Source organism: Tympanuchus pallidicinctus, unplaced genomic scaffold (assembly GCF_026119805.1).
Source record: "Tympanuchus pallidicinctus isolate F22 unplaced genomic scaffold, pur_lepc_1.0 scaffold1, whole genome shotgun sequence".
Lineage (NCBI taxonomy): Eukaryota > Metazoa > Chordata > Aves > Galliformes > Phasianidae > Tympanuchus > Tympanuchus pallidicinctus.
In genome coordinates, this window is record NW_026294618.1 from 84,564,063 (window position 1) to 84,588,499 (window position 24,437).

The following is a 24,437-nucleotide window of genomic DNA, read 5'->3' on the forward strand; positions in this document are numbered from 1 at the left end:
TTTTGACCTGAAGTAGAAATTCCATTCCCAACAGTTTCAGTCATTTATAGAAACAAGGCCTTGGTAGTTATATTTTTTTTTCTTGCATAGGCATAGTTCTGTTATTGATTTTATTAATGGCATTTTAGATAACAGATTCCCATAACAGAAGCCCCACAGCTCCTCTTCAAAGTGTTCTACAGGGCAGGTCAGTGTCAGTGGTCCTGTTTCACAGACCAGGTGGTTCTGCTGGCATAGGAAAGAAAGGTAGCACAAAAGTAAGCCGAGGAAAAAAGTTAACTGACCTGCTTTGTGTAGACCAAAGAAATCGGGCACTATAAATAAGTGTTCATTCAAAGTTCCTAGAAGTATGCCTAAAACTATTATTTGTATGGTTTTCATTAAAAAGGTAAAACAAACAAACAAACAAAAACAACAAAACATTCTTAGTATAATAATTTCTAAATGCTTTAGTATTTTCTCCTTGTCAAGTATTACAAGATGAGTATGTTGAAACAAAAACTTACTCGTATCACCTTCCACATTTAATAATTTGCAGATAAGTTGTTCAAACTCAGACCCGACATTTACACTGGTACTTCCAGCTGCAACTGTCAGATGATAAAGCCATGTGTCCTAAGGTAGAAAAACATGCAGCAACTCACTCATTTGTTCCACCAGATTTTTAAGAGCATTAAAAGAAAATGCACATGAAGTTTCACAGGAATTAAGTCAGAAATTGAATCCACTTTGAAGCTTTGTTGGAAGGAGCTTTTTCATGAAGATTTTGCTCTCAGCTTTGAATGTTGCCATACTCTCCTTTTGAAGTCCCAAGGAGTTGGCCTTCCTTTAACAGTTGCAGTCATGGCCACTCTATGTTGCAAGTATAGAAAATTGGACAGAGCTGCATTCTGAATCCTTTTACCCTCAGAAATCATGCTTGTTCTTTCTTTCCTCATCATAGATAAAGATTTCCTCATCAAAGATAAAAATTTGAAGTGCCTTCTTATCACTGCCAGATCCTTCTGGTGCAGGGAGTTAGGTCAAAAAACAGAGATCTATAGGGCTACTTAAAAACGATGCAGCAGTAACAGTGTTTTTAATTGTATCTCTCACTTCTCTTACCGCAGTCCAAACAGTGAAAATGGGTAACCCAGTATCCCAGAACTTCTCAGGAAGATTTACTGAAGTCTGTTAATTGTTTAGTGCAATGTGAGCAAAATTCTCCATTTATGGTGTATTTGGTATTCTGCACCCATCACTTTATGAAGGCAAGCCTGTGTATTTTGGTTGTCTCAAAAGGGGTTACCTATGGCAGCACTTTAAAGACAAACTTGTGTACTGAGGATCCCTTTCCGCCTCCTCTTTAGGAATTGTTCATATCACAGCATCACAGTCATAGGCAAGTTACTGAAATGTAATAGAAAAGTCATTTCATTACCTTCTCATGTTTGGATCCTATAAGAAGGTAAGTGGGTCCTTGATCTTTAGGGTGGATAACAACAGTGTAATGTGTTGATAACAAACTACGACCGCTAGCTTCATAATCTTCATCGGAGTCACAGGATCTATCAACTTCTTCAACCTTACCCTCAAAAAGCTTGATTTGACCAAGAGGAAACTAAAAGTCAATATTAGAAGTGGTTAGAAAGCAAATGTTTGCTTCAGTACATATTCCACAAGCAGAAAAAAAAAACCAACCCAAACATGACTACCATTAGTGTTCATTTATTTCTTTTTCACTTCAGCCAAGTAATGCCAGATAAATAAGCTGGTGCAGACAACAGAAACTGGATGATGTGTGCCAAAGTCTGAAATTGAGAAGTTTTTAAATTCCTTTCCAGGTCTGCCTCTATATCTAGTTAAAGTAATAAATGTCTGTTAGGGCAAGAGAAGGAGGTTTTCAGAGTTTCCAGAACTGCTTCCAAGTAAAAATTCCATGGGTAAAGCCTAGGACCTTAATTATAGCTTTGTCATTACAAAGGACAGCAGCATAGTGTTGAAGTACCTGTTCTATTCATACTATAAAATCAAAAGGTAAATATTTTGTGTGACAGACTATCCTAGTTTGTTTCACTCTTCAGTCTGATAGACCAAAGTTAGTTGTATATATAGTTATATAAAAAGTTGTTGAAAAGGAAAATTTCCTACAAGTAATTATTTCATACTCAGCAGCAGCAGCAGGAAGCCATGACAAACACAAAAGCATCTTCACAAGCAGGTGACAGGACTGGCAGAGGCTGACAGTCCTTACTGATGATTTTACACAAAGTTTCCTCCCTTTCTGTTGCACCACTGCTCTTTCTCTAGCTGTTCAGACATCGTGATGTTCAGAAGAATCTGGTATTTAATGTTATAGAGAAGGAGCCTTGATTATTGTTTCTGTATTGTTTAGTAATGTTTTGTGATTTGTTGCAAAGAAAGAGACATTTCTCTTTGGTAAAATAATGGCTGGGCATCTTATCTGTGGCACGTTCCATGTAAGCCTGGAGTGGTTGTGAACTAAAATGCAAAGCAGATGAGGTTGACTCATGTTGTTAACAATATGCTTAGAAAATGCACATGTACTCTTGGAGAGTGGCTGGTGAGCTTGATTCAATCTGAAGTGGGTTTCATGAATAGTGATTTGATAGAGTAAGCAGTTAATCTAGTTACTTTGAAGAGAACATCACCTAGTTGTGGATCATTAAACTGCTCTCATTAGCAGTGACTGAAGATGCATGGTGTGATCTTTGTTTTCTTTGGTGCTTTGTGTGCATGCAACTTTATGAATGAGGTAGAATCGTGAGATGCCGTTTCACATACAAGTGGTCAAGAATGGTTTATTCACTAGCTTTAACTAAAATGCAGTTGGCTGATTTTTATATTTGAATTTCATTTGGAAAGGAGGCCATTTAAAAGGGCACCATTACCATATTAAATACTGCAGATTGTGTAATTTTTTTTCTGCACACTCACATTCAGCTACAATAAATATGTTTCTAATTAGCGAATTGCTCAACATTAGAAATGAAGCAGGTCTGGGAAACTTTTCATACATAATATTTTAAAAAACATTCTGCTTACGAAGGCTAAATTCTTGTTCTATTACAAGCTAGTGAATTAGTTTCAATTTTGCTTTCAAAGAGGCAGCAAAACCAAAGTGAGGCACATACTAACATGAAGCCAGCAAACTTTTTAGCCAAGAGTTTGCTAAAGAATCAAAATACTCAAAAGTACCAATGAGCAAAATCAGCAGAGATTTCTTCATAAAAGAAAAATATATTTAAAAAAAAAATCTGTGTAAGATGAGCTACAGATCAATACTCCAGTCATTTGATTCCCTAACCTTGTATTACCACTTTTACATGGTAATTAAAAAACATTTTCTGATGGATGTTTATTGCTATCTTATTTATACAGAGTAAGCTTTAGTAGAATATTTAAAAATGAGTGAAAAAGAAAAGGACAAAAAGGGATAGCTAGTTCTACGAGACTACTAATTACTGGGTACAGCATGAATATTTGGATAGATCAGAAATAACAAATTCAATTTTCTGTATTTTTTGAATTCTGTTAGGAATTTTGTCAGCCCAGTGGAGCATTGACCTTTTGTCAAGTGCCAGCAGTCTTTCTGATAGATCTAGGTAGTAAGGGTACAAATAAAATATTCATAACCTCAGGGAGATTATGGCTATGCCACTATGACTGGGAAGTCTCTTTTGTCCTGACTCAGCAGGTAATTATGACAGCAAATCTTAGGGATTGACAACATTGAGAAGTATGAGTAGAGAACTCAATGTCAAAAAGTCAGATTATGGTTGTGAGGTTAATCTAAAGCTGATTGGAACCCATTTCTTTCTTCTGTAAACAGTACTTTTAATTGGCTTCAGAAGTTAATCTTCCTTTTCTCTACCTCCTCTGTTTCTGTCCATCCTGTCAGTTATTGACCATGAGCTCCTTTTCCTTTCCTGATGGCAATTTGGAAAGAATCCCCCTCACCTCAGACGTGTGTCAGCACAGCTGCAAACTCTGCATTCTGCTAGGCTTTTCTGCCTTTCTTGCAGCGAAGCACAATGATATTGCAAAGAACAACATTTAGAAGTCAACGGAAAGATAAAAGGAATGATTGCAAACATATTTAAGAATTCAGCTTCTAGAAGTAAAGGACAGCCTCAAGGCTAGCAAACAGGGAGACCAGAAATGTCAGCCAGTCAGTGTCCCACTTTGGCTAAGGATAAGAAAATACAGGATGTATATCAGGTCCCATAGCAGAAGCGGACCAATGGATGTGCCTGTAATACAGTCTGTTAGATGGAAACCTTCCCAGTTGAGAATCTGTAAAGTCTGAATGTCTGGTAATTAAGATAAAGTGGTAATATGCTACATAGGCAAATATTATATTAATAAAACTTTAGTTTACCATTTTAGCTGAGGAGATCTTAGCTGAGGAAACAAGTAATGGACCTACCTTATCTTCTTGATTACGGAAGTAATATAAAGTTTTTCCAACTAGGGTGCACCAAACTCTTTTGGAGTATCCATGTTTCACCTGAAATTAAAGACCCTTAAGTACAAGCACAGTCAGAAAAAATATAGTCTGCATTTCACAGTCTCTGGACTTTGCTGATATTGGGAATGAATGACTTAGTTCAAATTGCTTTCTACCTTACTAGACAAATAATTAAAAATGCATAGCTCTGTTAAAGGTATAAGATTTAAAGCACTAGATGCTTGGTCCAAGGCCAGGTAAAGCAAGAGTGAGTTTTTCCTTTCATCAGACCAATGGGAATGGAAGCTGAGGAATTGAAAGAACCGAAAGAGAAATATTCCTTTTATGTAGTGTTCTTATTATCTTGAAATAACGTTTCTCAATGAATAATACTGAATAATGAGCACTCTACTGAAATAAGTTAGGTCAATTAACTACTGCAACTTAGGCATTTGTCAAAGTTAACTGTTAAACTAGGATACCTCTCAATTACAAATGGAATACTCAACAACTTTTAGTGAATTAAAAAGATGGAAAAAAACCAAACTAAATCTCAAACAACCAGAAGTAGGTGGGTTGGTAGTCCTGGGTTGCTCACTCTGAAAGTACTAGAAAAGCAAAACATGTCATTTTTGCTTGCATTTATTTTATTGTACTTCCATTTTTATCTAGATATTATTAATAAAATCAAGCACATTTGGAGGAGAAAAGTGTTGTTACCTTTGTAAGTAATCCTTTCATGGTTGGTTTGATTTCAGGCTGTATAAAAAGTGGACTAGCAGCCTGTATTTTAAGAACATTCTGTAGTACTTTGATCCATTCTTCTAAGATGTTTGGAGAATCTGCAGTCAGGTAGTATGTTCGTTTTTCTGTGGTAAGCTATGAAGTAGCAGAAGAAACTCGAGCTTTAAGAACGTTGTGTTTCACCCCACGGTCTGGGGGTTTTAACAAATCCTACCAATGTAGCCTCACAACTTTGGGGCGTTATTTCTCCAAAGTATTTTTCTTTAAAAAAAGGTTCAATGGCCAGGCAGACAAGGCAGAGCTGTGATTTCTGAGACTTCTGAAAGATTGTAGGACAGCAGAATTGAGAAAGCTTGATTCTCTAATTTCAGACAAACAAGTCAATCCCGATGTCTGGTCCCGAGACCGCTCTTTTTTAACGCGTCTCATAGCTAAGAATCTGACCTTTTTAGCAGTACAGACAACACTACACCCAGGCATCTCTACCCTTCCTTTCTATAACTGAAATATTCTTTAGGTTTCAAGTGAAGAACACTAATTAATTCCGAGTCCACATGTGGACTTCCAGTGCAACAGAGATCGGGATGCTTTGGCAGTGCGGGAAATAAGGCCCCAAAAAAAGAAACAAAAAAGAGAAAAGCAGGCACCTGGATTGTTTGTTTCCCATCACCCCTTTCAATGTGGCTAGATGCATTTAGCTCAATTTGACCTTGAGGCTTTCGAATTACATCACTCTGTATGAAAGGAATGGAAAAAATATATTTAAAATCTATCAATAAATAGCAATAATTAATTATGGAACTCGCTTAAGCAGTAATCTTTATAAATACTTCCTATGTAAACATTGAGGACCTTGTATGCCTCTTAAGGAACTGGGTCCTGAATTGCTCCCTTACAACTGACACACTAGGAGTGCATTTCTTTTCCTTCTAGCAGTCCTAGACTCTCAGTAAAAGCCATCTAATATGAAACAGCAAATCAGTGACACTTATTTGTGTACTTACTGGAGATTTGTAGTATAGTAATTCGCCTCCTTTAAGGACAAACCACCGTCGTTTCCAAGTCTTCACTTTACCACTCATTTTTAACAGATAGCCAGATTTTTCCAAAGGTTCCTGATTATTTAGAAGTTGGATTAAAAAGTAGTTAGGTACACTAGTATTTCTATATCCTCCAGAGGAATGGTATAAATACACACACAGACATTTTAATAACTTAAAAGCATGCTAAAAAAAAAATAAATAATAATAATAAAAAAAGTATTTTATGAGATTTTTGTTCCAAGGACAATATTTTTATGAGCTTCAATTAAGAACAATGCCATGCATATGGGATAACTAATTAATATCCCTACTTACAGTTATAGTACATGAAGGAGAGTAAGTGATTTGCTCAGAGCTATACAAGGGAATGAAGAACATGATTCCTGATTTAACTCTCATTATTTATATTAAACAATGAACAAATTAGTATTATCTATCATTTTTCCCCCTAAATTTTGGGATTGATCTACAGAGCAGATACAATGCAGTATAATTCAGAGCATAATTCAGAGTATAATTCTCTGTGTACACCAGTAGAAGAAGAGTTTAGCTCAGTGACAAAAGTTTAAAATGAATTATTTTCATCACCAGTCAGTCAATCCACTTGTATGCCAAGACACCAACTACTAACACAGGTCATTAAAAAACTTGTAGGGAAGAACAATATCCTGTAATTGCTTGGTTTCTTTGATTTATCCTTTCATGCTGCTTTACTTAGAATTTCTCTAGTTTGCCTAAAGTCATTTTCCCAGTATGAGGAAGCTATAGAAACAGATTACTGCACAAGGATTTTGACTAATGCCTCCAGCTACTTCAAAGAATAATTTTAAGCAGATTTTACCATCTTGAATGCAATCTGATGCCAGACCTGGTTCCAAGAAACAATTGCTTGCACTGGGAGGGACCTTAAAGTTCCAACTGCTCTGCCATGGGCAGGAACCACCCTTTAGGTCAGATTATAATAAACATCTGAAGTGCTTTGAATTGTCTTCTGGAGTTGTTTACCTACTTCCATTCGTGACATAGAGAGCTCAGAATAACTGTCCGTGTTGTTTCAGTTATAATGGTTTTACATTTTTAGCATCTCTGATAAATTTTACTATTTGTACTCATAAGGCAGTCTGTGAATCGGCAAGACCGAATACAGGGATTTCGTAGCTTTCTTTAAATGCAAATGTACACAGGTAAATTTCTTTACAGATCTTCAATACTTACATTTTTTCCATTATCACTAGATGAGGAAGAAGTTTTAGGAAGTTTCTGCTCTGGCTCCGAATAGTCTGTGTCTACTGAATATGCATCAGGAGGAATAGCGTAGTCACTGTCTGAGGTCACAGAAGACAGAGACACACCTGAGATAAAAGAGAGATGTTTCTCTGTATTATTTATTATGCAACAAATAAATGGGAACATAATAACCCTGCAGAAAGAATATCTGAATAGGATCTGCGGGCAAACAAAATTATCAGCATAAATCCAAACAAATGCAAGATCTTTAGTTAAATAGACTGACTTTCCCTAATTTTTCCTAGTATCTAGTTTTGCCACATAAGTGCATGCGCACTAAGGAGCTGAGTTCAAGATCTGCTCTGTGTTGAAGCTGTACGTGGCTGTCTTTGTTTTGTAATTAGTTTGTGTTTCACATGGAAACTTTCTGAGAATCTGAATTTCGCATTTCAGGATTTTTTTTCTTTTTAAGTTTATTAGCTTTCATCCCAGAAAAAAAAAAAAAAAAAAAAGCATCCTGTTATCAATTCTAATGATTCAGCAATAAGAACTGAGATTACTCCAGAACATGTTCTTTTGTGAAGCTTTATCTTCCAACCAGTGTGCTACTCTGAAAGGTTAGTCTGCAAGATTGAAATGTAGATGCTTTGTTTCCAAACTTATTTGCTGATTTTATTTAAGAAGTGCCTTTCTCAATTATTGTTTTGGCATGCCACCTTGGCTGTCAGGTTTGTTGTTCTCATGTAAGATCTCTAATAACAAATATGTAGCAAGATGATTATGCTCCTAGACAAATTTGTGACTGCACAGATTTTATTTTATTTTTTTTGTGAACTCAGTAGAGATACACGCATGTTTTGTGATTCAGAAACCGTTCCATGCTTGAAGAAGTGCAAGGGCTGGTTCTGGAGAAGAAAGCATGAGCAGAGGGAAAAGTTTCATTTTACAGACACAGATGTAAACTATGGATGAAGTCAGCTATGAACTTAGCTGATATATCCCTCCTATTGTGCAAACATGTGAGATGAGATTCATTTGCTACTGTATTGGTTTTTGCTCACCAAAATGGAACTGCAAGGATGCAGGAATTATGGGTTCTTTTCATAGTAGTGTAGCAGAACTGTAACTACAAAACTGGAAGCAGGACTAACACAGATAGGCCCTTCTTTTCAGTTGACCTTACATAAAAAACGAGACTTGCAGGAGAAATCTGTTGAAGGAGAAGAGTCAGGCTGGGAAGGCTGCATAACCTTGCCCTGAGAAAGCTGGACAGGAGAGCTCTGAAGGATGAAGAAGGTTGTATGCACAGAGCAGCAAGCAGAGCTGGAAATGAATCGGCCTCAAGGCCACACATGGCTGGCACCGAAACATTTCTAGAGAGCCACCATATGTATTTGCCTGCTCAAGTGTGATGTAAGCAGAACTCTTAATTCCTGGGCTTTTAACATGTATAACAGGCACAACTGAATAATGCTGCTTTCCATTTCTCTAAGGAGTATGTAATAGAGGATCTTAATACAGGGTCTCACTAGGATCTTAGAGTGTTACCTCCCTTGCTTCACCCAGTGAAGAAATCCGCAGAGAGATAATACTGATACAGTTACCCAGTGAGGAAGCACTGTATCTTCCCATGTAGCAAAGCATGTTGTTTTCATTACAGAGATGAAAAACGCACATCTACCTACCCCTATGAAATTTGCTTTGCACACAAGGACACTGTTGGATTCAGATTTCAAATCCCTGAAGCAGGACCTTAAAACAATCACTAAAGAAAAGGAAAGAAGCCCTTCACTGCGTGAGATGACAGAAGCAAATACTCTGCTGGGGGAATTTCTACACCTGCTTTCTGATTACCTTATACTGTTAGTTTATTTTACAAAAATGAGTACGTATTTTTTGTTGCTAGCAGTTACTATTTTCTATGTCTTTTGATCTACACAGCATTAAAGGTCATAGGAAGTTGCTGACTTGACAAAATATAGATTGAATGGGGCAGATGTTTTAAATGTTAAAATCACCTTTCCCTCATGACAAAGCTAGCTAATAGGTTACTGCCTTAAGCAGCCATCTATGATAACAGCAATAAACAGGAGCTACCCTGAGCTGTCCTTTCTCCTGCTTGAATAGATCTGAGCTTTGATAGTTAAGATGAAAGACTTGATTTAAGATGTCCATGCTGTTGAATGAAGAAATCAGTTTCTAAAAGCATAATGCAAACTGCCCAACTTTCCGAGCTTTCAAGGAGTTTCATTTTCTTATTTTTTTTTGCCTACCTCGTTTCATAGCTCGAGGGCTACCTGGTCCACTTCTGCATCGAGAATCAGACTCAGATGTCCTTGAGCTGGACCGAGAACTTTCTTCTTCCTCTGATCCTGATGACTCATCTATAAACGGGCTGTTGCTTATTTGAGTTGCTTTCTGCAGAAATTAACACAGTGTTTTTTGATATCTTGTGTAAAAGCTATCAGTAAATTCTTCGTACTGCTGGCTTTACGGCATTCAATACTGCTCTTGCTTAGGCTGTGAGTTTTGGCACACAAGTATAAACACAGAACTGAATTCCTTCTGCCCTCAACCACTCCCACACTTTAAAACTCATGTAGGCTCAAAGCATGGGTCTTTCCAAATCACAAAAAGCTGCCAAAAAATAAACAACGCTATAATTAGTTACTGCTGGCTATCTGCATATAAACAGCTTTGGCACTGATACAAAGACATTTCTACACACACACATGCACACCATGTGGCTCTGTTTAATAAACAAGCCTTTGGGAAAAGAAAAATCAGCAAGGAACTTTAGAAAAACTGACCTGGATTGGTAGAATTTTATAAGCAGCAATTTTTTTTTTCCAGCCATTTGACAATTTCATTATTTATGGAGTTCTACAGTCAATAACCATGATCTGAAGAAACATTTGGCATGGTAGCATCAAATGTGAAAAGTTCCTGATAGTGTTTTAATGCCTAATGGTATTTTAAGATGTTCTTTAAACATTTTTTAAACATTACATTTTTAAAGATTACAGTTACCCCTTTCAAAGTGGTGTAGACAGGAGTTGTCATGTTCTTATATATTAGAGATGTATATAATCCAGATATGGAGTATGAAGTTAGTAAAGCAGCACCTAAACAAAAAACATATTAAATAAATGCGCTTTCTAAGTTACCCCTCAATTTACCAAATTCTCATGTTATCTTTTGCACTGTACAGCTCTGCTATAAAAAGTGATCTTATTCTTCATTTGTTATGGATGTAAAATGTACAGTTATTTAAAATTTATCATGGTCTTAAGGAGTATCAATAAATCATAATCATCGCTATTTAACATTATTTAAATTAAAAGTATAATCCTTTAATCGTGGTACCTGGTATAGAACCTTCAAAATGAGAAGGCAAAGAAAACTGGCATTAAGTAAGTACAAATTGTGGGCAGTATTGGTGATAGGTGGGTGGTTTGCCTAGATGATCTTAGAGGTCATTTCCAACCTTAATGTTTCTATGATTCAGCACAAAGTCAAGAGGCAAGCTAATATGAGTGGAAGACAGTGTAAAGATAATCAATGATTTTCTAGGTTTTATACAAGAGATAATCCTAATAAAAATATATCGAATAAACATGGAACATTTGGTCCTTTCTTATCAACAATCATAAGAAGGAAGTTTTTGTTCATGAGGCAATGAGCAATAAAAACACTTACTTTTGTTAAGGGATTCTGTGGTGAAAGCTTCAGACATCCTTAACCCAGATTTGGCTACAGCATAAATTCTGCTTTCCTAACATAAAAGCAGAATGAATTTGATGGTAGACAATTATAACAATTGCTTTTCTTTTGCTTAGCCTCCCCATAGACTCTTAGTCTTTGTGTTAGTAGAAACGTGATAATATTGTATATGAGGTCATTGATGAAGTGGTGTCATCAGTAGCAGCTGAGAAATGCATCTTTGTTTTGTGTACCGTAGTCACTGTACCCATAGTTTGATTTGTTCTTTTTTACACAATGGTTACCGCATACAAGTAACTTGTTTAAAAAATATATATACTGGGGGCCAAAGTGCCAATAGCAAAAGCACTTTTTAATGGAAAGTTGCATGTTAAGAACAGAGAAATGCCATCATAGAGGGAACATTTCAACAATTTTGTGTTAAAAAATGAAAACATATGCACTAAAATATTTCTATAGAAAAGCTGTTTCTTCAACACATTATTCACCTCTAAATCATTAGAATGAACTATGGAATAAGTGAGTCTAGATGGAGCTTATTTGGAATTTTGAGTCAGAAATATTAATATCCATTTAATTTTCTGATTGATGATTTTGAAGTTTTTCTTGGAAAAGTGATCAGTGGCTTCCATAATCTATAGTCATTGCCAACAATGCTGTCTAGATTGTTAGGGGTAAAATGGTTATAATAACAGCATTGACAACAGCACTTACAGACTCTGTTGGTATTCAAATAAACAAACACATTCAAAAGCATTATCTTGTTCAATGTACACTAAAATACATCTGTAACTGAGCTGTGACAGGAAAAGTCTTATCTGTAAAAACACTGACTGTGTTTTTCAAAGGCTGTGGTTCAAACCAAACTTGCTTCTGGGTTTGTTGTCTTAACTCTGGTTATGGTAAGGCTCTGTCTTGTCATCCAACAGCGAGCAGGAAAATTACAGTCAACAAAAATCATAGAAGAGAAGCATGAAATGAATTAGCTTCAGTGGTAGGAAAAATGTCAAGCATTACACTTACCCAGGAAGGAAATCGATGTAATGGTGGAGTTGGAGGTTTGTTGCTAGCAACCTTTTTTGTCATATCGCAGGGTTCCTGGGCTTTGGCATCTTGTGCTTCAGTACAGTCATAGGTAAACACTCCTTCATCACAGCCAACCTCCATTTTCTCTGAAATAACTGTGTCTTCTCCATCCACCTGATCAATGTCTGTTTCCTGAGGTCTCCATGGCCGTATCATGCTTATAGCATTTCTATTTCTACCAAACATTCTGTCAGAACTCAGCTGAGGCTGGCTTAAATATTTTTTTGCCAATGATGAATTTATACTGAACACGTTAGGAGTTCGTAACTTCGGCGGTGGCAAATTTGAGGGAGAATCTGATGGTGTTGTGCATTGGGAGCCTGCAGAAGTTGCTCGGATTGGGTGTTTGTGTGCAAGAGAAGGAGTTAAAATTGGACTTGGGGTGTTTGCCTCACTGGACGAGGACGAATAATCTAGTCTCTGGGACTGAAATTTCTTGTTCAGCTCATCTGAAGAACTGTCTAGGTCTTTCTTCTTACTTGTGAAGTCAGAGTTGCACCTTCCACCTGGGTCGTTCTGACCTTTTCTTTGGGACCCTTGCTGCCAGGAGTACAGCTTTTTGTGCTGAGTCCTCTGAACACCCAAACTCTCTTCTTCAAATAGAGAACTACTGTCATCTGAGGCTGTCAAATACATTTCACTCCCCACTCTACTGTACCTTGCATTCTCTTCAGATGTGTGGCTTGAGAGGGTGGATGCACACCTGGATTTCAGTCCTTTGTTGTCTCCTCCATCCTCATCTGAGCTCCAGTCACTCCCAGTGGTGCAGGAGTTTTTTGACATGTCACTGTCTACATCTTTGGATGAACGGCTCCTTCGCACATTCTTGTTCTGCTCTGATCCTGAGGAACTTTGTTGTGATGACTTCTGACCTTTATTGCTCTCATGTGCAGAACCAGCAGAGGTAGTTTCCAGGATATCCTTGTCTAGAAGGCAAATACAAAGAGCAGAAGAAAATTACTTTAGTAAACTTGACTGCTAAAGGGCTTTGTCGTTGTGTCTGCAAATAGTAAATAGGTAATACTTTTAAATAACTAAGCACATTTTATTTTTTTCAATATTGTAAATAATAGATCTTAGGAAAAGTATTATAATGAACTTTGAACGCAACTGAATAATGTTTACCAAGAAACTGGAACAGACATTACTCAGAGTTCTAGTCAAGCTAAAAGTGGCAATACATGTACAGATGAGCAGAGTGGAGCCAAACGTTAAAGTAGACTAGATATGTATGAAAATAATAATAATTAAAAAAAAAAAAAGGCAAAACAAAGGTTTAAGAGGGCATAAACATTTACTGTTTTTTAAAATCTAAAGAGAATTGGAGTACAAGACTGATAGAAGACTTTTACTAATAAATTAAATATTCTGAGCATACCTGCAGTCTTTATATATAGAATTTTCTCCTGCTAGCAATTATTGTATTCTCAGTAAAGAATGCTTAAGATGCACAAGAGTTGCATATAAAAAAATGTTCAGAGAAAGACACCATGTTAAAGATAGCTTTGCTTGTGCTGTTCATTTTTACCTGATTTTGCACGAGACAGCTATAGCTCAAAGCATGTCAATGAGGCCTGTGTGCCCTCCCTGAGTTAAAACAGATGCTAAAGCTAGGACTTTTCTATAAAGATAATTAGAAAAGTTAGTAAAGTTAAATAGCTGTATGAAGTTAAAGTGGATCGAATATGAATTTTATAATAGGTCCAGATGAAATTAATGAAGTCACTAAAATTAATATATTTTCCTCTCATCAAGCCTAAGATTTTATTCCTTATTCCTTCCTTTGAAAAAATCTTTCTTCAATTTCATCATCTGTCAAAAGGAATACATACATATGCATGTTTACAATGAGCTTGGTATCATATAAGTGGACAAAATACTAACAGGATCTATTTCAGTTCCTGATTTTCCGTCAAAATCAACTTGTAATTTTGGATCTCATGACTAACTGTGAAGAAGATTGTGAGATCAGAAACAGTGCAGTGGGACCTAAATGACAGACCAGATTAGGAGTGATAGCCTCCTTACAGGACTTCTCATTGATTAGGAAAAGCAGTAAGCTGCAATGGAATTGCTCATGTTTGTGATAACTTAGCAGCACATCATTTTGCTGGCACTGTAAGACTTCAGGGGCTGCTGGGGATATTATACAAACTGATGAGGAAACTTTTTCCTTCTTTGAATAGAAAGAACTCCACATGCTGTGCAGCAAACCTGGAGTACAGTATTGGCCACTGAGTGCTGCTAAGCAAAGCGTTAGCATTTCTGAGACTCTAACACTCACAAAGATTTCTTCCTAATAGGAGAGAGTGGCACTGAAGAGGGAGAGAGTACTGCTACATACTTGGTAAATGGCTGTACACACTTCTTGATTTTACTTTTCCAGGTGTGTCAGAATAAAATGACAGAATATGGGTGACTAAATACCTAGCGTGTTTTTGCTTTCAGTGTAGTCCAGTTCTTTTGATGAAGACATGCTTATTTCTTCACATTTAGGAGATGGATGAGGACTTCTTGCTCTGTTTGAAAAGCATCCAAAAGTCAAACCGCTTAGTCGCTGACATTCTCCAGGTTTTTGTGCTGAAGTAACAGATTTCTTGCCTGTAGCTTCTGAACAACAGTAATTCAGAAATTCCTTGTTAATAGGTTTGGGATCACTGCAGTCAAATGTAATAATTACAAAAACCAGAAATTACCAAAAATAATTACAAAAATCAGAATTCTGATTCCCAGCTTAGCGTTTAGTGGAAAAGCAATTACAGATTGACGTTCAGCAATCTCTTAACAGTGCTAAGGTCGCCTATCCTATGAAGAAAGAAAAGCAAAGATCTGACAAAAGTCCTATCAAATCTTACTGTTTGCAAGGCCTCTTAAATAACACAAAAGTATCCATTCACTCAGCAAATAACAGTTGTGCTTTGCTTGCATGTCTTTTCAGGAAAAAATAAATTATTTCTTGCCTAACATTTGTATATTCAGTCACTATGAAGTCAGATAATTAATAATAAAATCTTTGTGATTTTATGGAAGATTGTAATTATGTGGAGACACAAATTAATGAAGTATAATAAGACATATGCTGTATATAGAGAAATTAAGAATAAACTTGTACATTTACCTTGCAGTTTAGATTGTACTGTTTTCATCTCTTTGATTTGCTTTTGGTTGATCAAGCGAAGGTTCTGATTTTCCACCTCTAACTAAAAGCACACAAATTTAATCTCATCCATTGGTGAAACTTTTTTTAGTCATTACACACTTATGATTTGCACTGCATTTCTGCTTTCTTAAGGGGAAGCTATTTCAAATACTGATCTCCAATCTGCTGCTTCCCTTAATGCCAGTCTCTGCATCTCTTTGTTTTTTTTTTTTTTTTTTTTTTTTCTGGACAATGAAATTCCCTGCAATGATGATTTGAATAACTGTGTTTACTCTGTTAAAAGCATTGCCAAAACCAAGAAAAACCTAGACTGATTTAAAAAGCCCAATCAGTTAAGTGATAAAAATCTGCATTATCATGTTTCATTAAAGCAAAGGGCTAGAATTACATCTGATGCCATTTGGCAAACCCAAAGAGAAAGCAGAAGAGTTAAAGGCAATTATGGTGCTGAAATCTCCTGCCATCCTGAATCAAGGATTAGAAAAAAACAGATACCAAAACGTTTACATAGAGCAGAATATCTACAGGAAGAAGAAGACCCCACCAAGCCACTGCCATAGCCACTACTAGGAAGGAAGAGACATTGGTTCAAGCCTCTGTTCTGAATTACGAAAAGAGGAGATTTGAATCTGGGCGTCCAATGCCACAGATAAGGAGCCATCAATTCCACCTTCCAACACCTTGCCACTGCTGTGAAATTACCTTGAGATTCTAAAGTAAAGAGTTACAGTCATCTGTCCAAAATATTTTGAGATAATTTTAACTGAACTTAATTGTATTTATATTAGATGATTTTAAAAACTCCCCTTGCAGACTAATTATAAATGTTATTTCTTGTTGCCAACTTAAGAAATAATTTAATTGCTTTTTAACTAGAGTGAACACAATTTCCAGTTAACTACAATAGAGTAAGGCTTTAATGATTATAGGCAGTTTAAAATTCTAAAAATGTAAATGAAGAAAGCACAGCTACATACCAAAACCGGCAGCCTTAGGCAGGGTAGAGATGGTTATCTCACCACAAGAGAACCAATGGAGACAGCTGGTCTCTTTTGGGAATAGAGCCAGCACCCCTGAAACTATGACTAAGAGTCCAGTGGGCACTGGAAAATAGAAAAATGAGTCCTTTTCCTGCCTTAGCAGATTTGTTCAGCTTTTATGATTCGCTCTTTAGGCATTTGTTGAAGCAAGCTAAATTTGACACTGCCAGAAAGCAGTTCTAAGGGTTCTGTCCTCAACCCTTATGAATGAGGAGCCAGAGATCCTGGCTGTCCCTATTAAACGTCAGAAGTTCAGTGACATGGATGCTTTCATTCTTTGTGCTGTTAAATTCATTTTCCAACTTTCATGGAAGTACCAACCAATGGAACTGGGAAATGCGTTTTTGACTATGGTCAGTTTTCTGCATGATAAATATTGTAGCAAGAGTTATACCTCCTGGAGCTTGACTGTCACCCATTCTTTTATTTTAGCTGCTTTTTCTTCTATGATTTTTGCTTCTTGCAGTCTTATTTGCTTCTGGAAAAAAATGACACAAGCATGTTTTTCTTGTCTACTTCAGTAGTACCTTCAGAAACAAATCGTCAAGTTTCCTTCAAGAAATCTGATTACCCGGAAGATACATGGTTAGTTTTTAAAACAAAGAGTAGGCCCACCAGGGATGCTGCTATTTCTCTGGAAAATAGAAAACTTTTCGAAGGAGGAGAAGAGGAATGACATCTTGGCTCTTTTAAAAATGACCTGTTCTCTCAAGTGAAGCCAGAGCATAATTTGCAAGTGAACCGGTCATATTCAAATCGTACACTCTTAATGGAAAACTCTGTAATCAAACAACAGATATAATTCTGAGCTTTCCTGTCCTTTACTGATCTTAATTCTTTTCTATTTTCCTTTTGCATAGTTAAGAGTGGAATTGATACTTTTATTTTGTAACAGTTATTTCTAACCTGTTCTTCAAGTTGTTGCTCCAATTTCTGTATTACATCGTTTTTATCTTGAACCAAGGTCTCTAGATCTTGACATCTCTTATACAACCTGTTTTCTGATTCGCTCGTTTGAACATTAGCTGCTTTTAGTTTTTCTTCCATAACTTGCACCTATTTGGAAAGTCAAATGTAAAACTTAAGAAACAATATTCCACATTAAAGGTAATAATTCAATCACAAAGTGGGTGGTTAAAGTTGCCCCTACCCTTAGATTCAAGGTAATCCTGCAAGGTTCTGAACTTTATGTGAGAAGAAATGTGACAGTTTGTCATGCTACCCTGTTAGAAATGCCAATGTGAGGGTGCAATTTAGGTATAGGAAGCCATTCTTAGGCTTATTAAACAGCATCTATAAGACACTTGGCTTGTAGTCAGGAGTACTTTCTGACTCCAAATCAGTACGTGAACAATTTTATTCTTACAATTTTTAGTTTCTGTCTGTCCCACAGTAAGAATGATTTTTTAGGGAACACACAGACGTTCATAAAGTGTCAGCAGTAGATATACCTGCCATTTGGAATCAAAAGTCAACTTCTGTTAAATATTTAGTCACAGTCTCATCCTTTTCTTGGCAGAACTTTCACAAGAATCACAAACAGCACAGAAAAATCCTAGGGACTGTATTAGGTAGCCTCATTTTATTTTTTAAAGCTTTTCTAAAATAGGTCACTCTTCCTTTTATTTCCACTCACATATCAATGACTCAACATGCATCAGTGAAGAAGTTCATTACATGCATCTGTTCTGAATTTGCTCTGTTCTTTGACTTTACTGAAATGAACTGTACAGCAACCAAAGGAAAGTGTGAGGACATCTCTAGGAAGATGAACCAATAGATGTAAAAGGAAGCTGTGTTCTCCCTTTCAAGCACTACTCAAGACGAGTAACAGTTTCTTGAATTTCCCCTGGTAACTTTTGCATGCACGGAGAGAGTGAAGGTATTTTTCTATTTAGATGTACCTGCTGAAAAGCCCTCTCTGCTTGGCGGTCAGCATCTATAACTTGTCTCTCAAGCTGCTGCATCTGTAGATACATAAGAGCATACAGTAAAATGACTGTGCGTTCTGCCCACTGCCAGAAATACCACAGCATTATGTTTTTATGGCTGGCTCTGAAAAACGAGAAGATGCGCTGTTAACAGGAGCATAAAAACAAATAAAAAGATAAACTGACTGAGGAGGTGGTTTATGGTTACGACCATTTTAAAATATTGCTACAATTATTCTAAAGAGAAATAATTAACGAAACTTTTCTTCATGGAACAATTTTGCAGCTGCTGTATGACACCCTGCTTTTTTTCCTTGTTACCGAGGGTGAAAATCCCTTTGACAATAATCCTGCAGCTCTTCCCATACAGTTTTATAAAGCACTAAGCTCTTTCAGTCCTTCCCAAACTAGCAAGAGGAAAGAATACTCAGCATATTTTACAATTTGGCTGTTAATTCTTCTGAAGTTGTCAAATTTAGGTTTTTTGTGCTACAAGGACTGTCCCAGACAAGAAAGAGGTACGTAGCAGAAAAGACACTGTGGACTTGGGGGCTGCACAGAACAAGATGTGAAAAGCCAGAGTAGAAATGGCAAAGACAGAGACCAGCACAGCATGAAGGAGCATAGGTCGCTTCTGAGAGGCAGGAGATCCTGGTCTGTTACTTTATAATGATGCCTAATAAATCATTGTCTCAACCTTTGCCCTTGGCCTCTGAAACCCCCTGCATTTTACGTGATTTATTTTGAAGGGTTTTCCAGCAATATGCAACATAGTAGGCAAGTAAGAAACTCCTTGTTAGCATTTTGTTGAGAGCACTCTTGTCTAATTTTGGTGAAAATAGAATTATGGCTTTTTATTTTATTTTATTTATTTTATTTTTTTTATTTTTTAAGAAAAGTTCTTTTTTAAAGAAAAGTAAACCTAGTATTGAAATCATCATATGAAGTACCTATGGAATTGAAGGTATTGTTCTGAAATTTAAGGACTGGAGAATGGTTCTCAGGAAATACCTATCTATAATACCTATCAGTTCATCTGAGAAGAATGAATCAAATATTTAACAATGAGATGCTCAGTATTCAGCTTCAAAATTGTTCTTAGGAAAGCATATGGTACAAATGATGGAAATGAAAACCATTTATTCTGTCTCCAGTTTATTGCTTGGTTTTGAAATAATCAGTTTCATTCTGTCCTGTTTGTTTTCTATTTCTGGCATCTTCCTGTTTCTTTCTCTTTTTTTTTCCTCCCTAGCTATGCTGTCAATAACACAAAGCAGTTCTATGTACTTTTAGCACCTCATCCAGACAAGAATACAGAATCATAGTTTTCCATCAATTAAAAAAAAACCAAACCAAAACAAACAAACAAACAAAAAAAAAACCAGAGAAAATGAGTCGTCATTAACGTTAGAAAAGCTGTGACTGACTTGGGACTTTCTCAGAAGACACAAGAACTGAAATGTACAAAACACTGCAGATACAAATGTGACAAACATTACACCATATACAGTGGTCCCTGAAGAGTTGTTTGGAAGGAACAGGACTAAGGAAATGATTGTCGCAGTCATTCACGTTCTAACAGTCTGCAGAGACCCAGAGAGATCAGCTTCCATTGTTCTCTGATCACTTGTATTTAATTCCATATTTGTATGACTTCATGTTGAGGTTTTAAATTTGAATTTAATTTACAGAATCTGGAGTTCTAGGATTACTTTTCATCTGTCTGTTTTGGCTTTATGTTCAAATGTGAGTTTAGTTTACAAAACTCACTGTAATATTATTTTTATGACATTTATTTTTAGTGAGTTGTGGTTTCAAAAATTGGGGTAATTTTTGAATATTTGGACAGCTAACATTCCACTGCTGTTAAGGTAGTATGCTAAACCAAGTAGAAGAGCAGGTATTACATCAATAATGAACATTGCCAATACTCTGTGATGGCTAATAGTAATCTGTCATAATGGTTATGTTATGACAGAAGCCTCCTTCAGATATTTATTATGTGAAATTCATTGTTGCTACTCAATAGCAAGTTGGTCATCAAATTTCATAGTCAAGCAAATGCAGGTGATGGCCATGGCATTACTTGGTAATGTATTTATGTCCAGTAAATACAATTCAATCCAGCTGTGAGATTATATAAGAAACGTAGCATATGCGATCAATGGAAATAAAACCTGGGAGTGCAGCTCAGCTGGCTCAGACTCAGCTTAAACCTGAAACAAGAAGTTTCTCTTGTTAATAATAACCAATGACCACTGAACCACTGTATGAACCCCAAGCAGTAGCACTGCTCTTCTGCACAGCAACTGAAGTTCTGGGTAGTCCAGTGCAAGACAGACCTAAAGTTCCTTCCATGCTTCTACAGTGAAACTGTATGCTGTGCCTTTTCTGGGAATATATACTTTTGCACAGGTCCTGGAACATAATAATATGTTCACATAGGCTTTTGGGATGAGGAATATAATTCGAATAAAGCTGTTGCTAAGCTGGGTGTAAAACTGGAGCCAGAGTAGCTGAGAGGATGATTATTAAGAAAGATAGCATTCAGAGATTAAAAATGGAAGGATAAGGCTTATTTTTGCTTCTCCAAGAGTTAACTATTTCAAGAAGTTATGCTAAGAAGCTCTGCAGGATCTCACAGTATATGGATGCGTCAGTCAGCTTCCTGGCAACAATTACATGTGAGCTTTGATTTGGAACATTTCTAAAGGATCTTCAACTTATTTTAGGAGTCCTGTACAAACAAAATGGAACAAAGCGAGCTGTATTGTTTAGCAAGTATGGAATAACACAATAACCCAAGATGAGCACTTACATAACAGTTCTACTGGCTAACTTTTCAATAATTTGATGCTACATAGCAATCGCTAAATAAATCCTGATTTTCCCTTTACTTAGAGCTTATTTGGGTTTGTTTTGCAGTATCTATTACAATAACAAAACTTAAAAAGTATTTTCTTTCTTTCTATCTGCATAATCTCCAACTACAAAATGGTTTTGCCAGAAAAATAACAAATGAAATTCACTGTCTGTAACTCTTCTGCTATTCTAATGAAATAGAAAAAAAGAAGTGCTTTAGGACTCTTGTGGTTATCAGAATTGTTGGGTAAAAACTGGAAGTAGGTCCAAGAGAAACGATTTCTCTTCACAAAGAAAGTGTAGCCTTTAATCTTCCTGTGTAAGTTAGCAGAAGGTTTCATAGCAGTGGTATCAGTGTTACTGTGTGCATGTGAGGGAGGCAGGAGAGAGCGAGGTATGGTGAAAATACCTGAGTGGATTAATTGCTCATCATTTAAATCAAAAGCCATGCTTTGAACTTGTCAATGCATAATATAGTAAGATCTCTTTACTCTTTACTTTTTCTTCTGAGGACAACTTCAGATAGATAGCTTAAGAGCCTCAAATAATAAAAAAAGGTAAATACTACTTTCAGAGAGCCTCAGGATGAAAAAGGCAGGTAACTGTAACCATGCCACATTTCAAAGCAAAGGTTGGTATGTTCTACAGATGCGAAGAATGAACTCCTACCTATTGCAACTTGCATACTGATGACCGACTGACTTTATAGAGAAAGTCATTTGAAAAACAGAAAGGTCTGTTGAATTAGACCTCCATCCTTCTTTTAATATTCGTCCATGCAAATCGTCAGTGTCAACAGAATCAGTATCACAGAATTAAATGACTTGTATCAGCTGTGAGGCTAGGCATTTCTTGAATGAACTAAAGTTTGTAGTCTCAGCAGACTCAGAGTTGGCTTCCCGGGAAAAACACATAGGACCAGCAAGACATTAGTAACATTTGGCATATAAAGTATATTTAAGCTTAATTTTCTATGTCTGGACTGAGGTAACTTGAAATAATATTCCAGTTCAACAAACCTCTGGTAAGGAACATTCGTATCACGTCCATCTATGGCTGGCTTAGGCTCCTGCCAAAATTAAAGATTCAAAGGTCTCCTGTCATAAATTACACTGGTTCTGGATTTATACTTTTTAAATGTTTAGATGTAAAGAATAAATACCTTAGACACAAAAACAAGAATACACACATACTTAGTAGAGAACAGATATCGATACAGAAGAAAAGACTGTCATTTTAATCTACATTTTCTCCTTGGAAGTGTAAAAATCCTCCTGCATCTTTCAGAAAATGTGTTATTGCATGCTGCATTCATTATCTGAATTACAGAAAAGAAAATCTATTGTTAAAACCAGATTTGTTTTTAAACTTAGTAAGGAAACAACCACTCTACATCTGACACTGATCAAATTGAGCTATTTTCGTTCAAGCAATGAACAGAGAAATGCCAGATGTGAATAAATACTGAATGCTTTGAAGAAACATAGCAGCAATAAAAACAGAGAGGTGTACTGCCTTGGAGGTCTGGTCATTGAAGCTCCACATGCAGTCACTTGGAATTTTGTACAATACAAAAGCAAAATACAAAGTGACTGGTTATCAAAGTTCACCTGGATGTTTCTTGGCTGCGTCTGCATCTGCATGATATTCTAATGCTTCATATGCATGAAATCACATCTACTTTTGCACTAAGAAACACTCCACTTGTATGCATATGTGTATATGTGCTTTCATTTTTTCATATATATCACTGTTCATTTAATGTGTCTTGTAGAAAAATGACAGCACTACATGGATAAAATTCCTGGTATTTTCAACCATTGGTTTGTAATTCAGGAGGAAATATTTTATTTTAAAAACATGATAAGAAAAAAAAAAAAAATCAACCAACCAACCAAACAAAAAAGCTCGAACTGAAAAAGAACCAAACCAAAAAAACATTGGAATTCTTTCCTTTTAACATGTGAAAATGCCTGTTACTGATGGGAACAGAAAAAGGAATTTTTTACCCAAGTCATTTTTCAGTGTAGCTACTTGTCCCATTCATGTTTTAAAATTACATAGTAATTGAGGCATAATACAGACTCCTCATCTTTTTCTCATAAACAATACAGTTGCATCGCAAAGGGCTTTCAGGAATCTTAGTGTATAGCATTTTGAAATTAAAAAAATGCAATGGAAGAAGAGAAAAATAAAAGCAGTGCTTCTCTGTAAGCCTTTCAAAGCATGCTGATAATAAGTCCATTTTCAGAAATTCAAAATGAGTTAAACCTAATTTTCTGAACCTGAAACACACCCTGTCTGTTGGTTAAATGCAGAACTTTCATGACTGGAGAGCAGCACAGTCTGCTTTTTTTCTTGCATTTCAACTTTTCTATTCAGCCTTGTCTGAAAAAAATCCCAAGCCATCTGTAGTTGAGAAATAGTGTTCCACATAAAAGGAAAAGTAGTAAATCTGTCCATTTTGTGATTTAGTGAACTATCAGTCCTACCACATAGGACTTACCAAAACTGAAGAAATATATAGCCCTGAAACTGGATGGAAGCAGCAATGTTATGCAGTATAGCTCTTTAAATCCTTAGACTAGAGGAGCTTTGATCAGGGTAAATTATTGCCATGAGCCTCAGCAGCATTGTGCCTTCCTAAATAGCCACATTCATGCCAGTAATGATGTCTGTAAGTGTGTGAGCTCATATGGGGAGATGCTTCTATAAATAAGTAGAGGAAATAAGGGAGGAATAAAGACACCTGTAACTGTCTTTCAAAGGACCATGCAGATATAAACAGGTGATGAAGCCGTAGAGGCTGGAAATTTTACAGATTGGTTAAAATGGGCTTTGGAACTGCTGTCTAGTGGAAACTATAGATAGAAAAGACCTGATTTTTTATGTAGTGCTTGATAAGCTTATAAATGGTTTGAACAATATGCCTGCCAGCTATTCCAGAATGCTGCACGTGACCAAGATTTTCCATTTCAGTTCTTTATTCCTCTGTTTCAACTCACATATTTCTTTATGAAAACCAATCACCGATTTGTCAGTGGCTGAAATTGCTCTCAGTTTTCATGTTTTCAGACGTGCTTTGTCCAAACTGTAGAGGCTGCAGTTAGAAGTGAGAATAAAGCTGCTTGAGAAGCACTACTTGCTCTTTTTACAGAGTCTCTCTTCTTG

General features: G+C 36.4%; 2 protein-coding genes across 6 annotated transcripts in view; one reads left to right on the forward strand and one right to left on the reverse strand.

The window, feature by feature from the left end:
- The window catches only part of THADA (THADA armadillo repeat containing), a 218,249-nt gene that overhangs the window by 19,226 nt on the left and 174,586 nt on the right, over positions 1 to 24,437 (forward strand). The window lies entirely within an intron of this gene.
- PLEKHH2 (pleckstrin homology, MyTH4 and FERM domain containing H2) overlaps positions 1 to 24,437 on the reverse strand; it is a 51,456-nt gene that overhangs the window by 14,553 nt on the left and 12,466 nt on the right. For 3 of the 5 annotated variants that reach the window (XM_052698173.1, XM_052698163.1, XM_052698184.1), the window contains exons 3-18: positions 18,378 to 18,440; positions 17,380 to 17,529; positions 16,868 to 16,951; positions 15,392 to 15,473; positions 14,701 to 14,883; positions 12,211 to 13,199; positions 11,164 to 11,239; positions 10,495 to 10,589; positions 9,738 to 9,882; positions 7,453 to 7,589; positions 6,199 to 6,309; positions 5,842 to 5,928; positions 5,171 to 5,329; positions 4,430 to 4,510; positions 1,421 to 1,600; positions 507 to 615 (exon numbers count right to left, since the gene is read on the reverse strand). In XM_052698173.1, the coding sequence (XP_052554133.1) occupies positions 507 to 615; positions 1,421 to 1,600; positions 4,430 to 4,510; positions 5,171 to 5,329; positions 5,842 to 5,928; positions 6,199 to 6,309; positions 7,453 to 7,589; positions 9,738 to 9,882; positions 10,495 to 10,589; positions 11,164 to 11,239; positions 12,211 to 13,199; positions 14,701 to 14,883; positions 15,392 to 15,473; positions 16,868 to 16,951; positions 17,380 to 17,529; positions 18,378 to 18,440 (2,731 nt within the window). Of the gene's footprint in view, positions 1 to 506; positions 616 to 1,420; positions 1,601 to 4,429; positions 4,511 to 5,170; positions 5,330 to 5,841; positions 5,929 to 6,198; positions 6,310 to 7,452; positions 7,590 to 9,737; positions 9,883 to 10,494; positions 10,590 to 11,163; positions 11,240 to 12,210; positions 13,200 to 14,700; positions 14,884 to 15,391; positions 15,474 to 16,867; positions 16,952 to 17,379; positions 17,530 to 18,377; positions 18,441 to 24,437 lie in introns of those variants that run through there. The other 2 variants (XM_052698195.1, XM_052698204.1) reach the window with 2 other exon arrangements.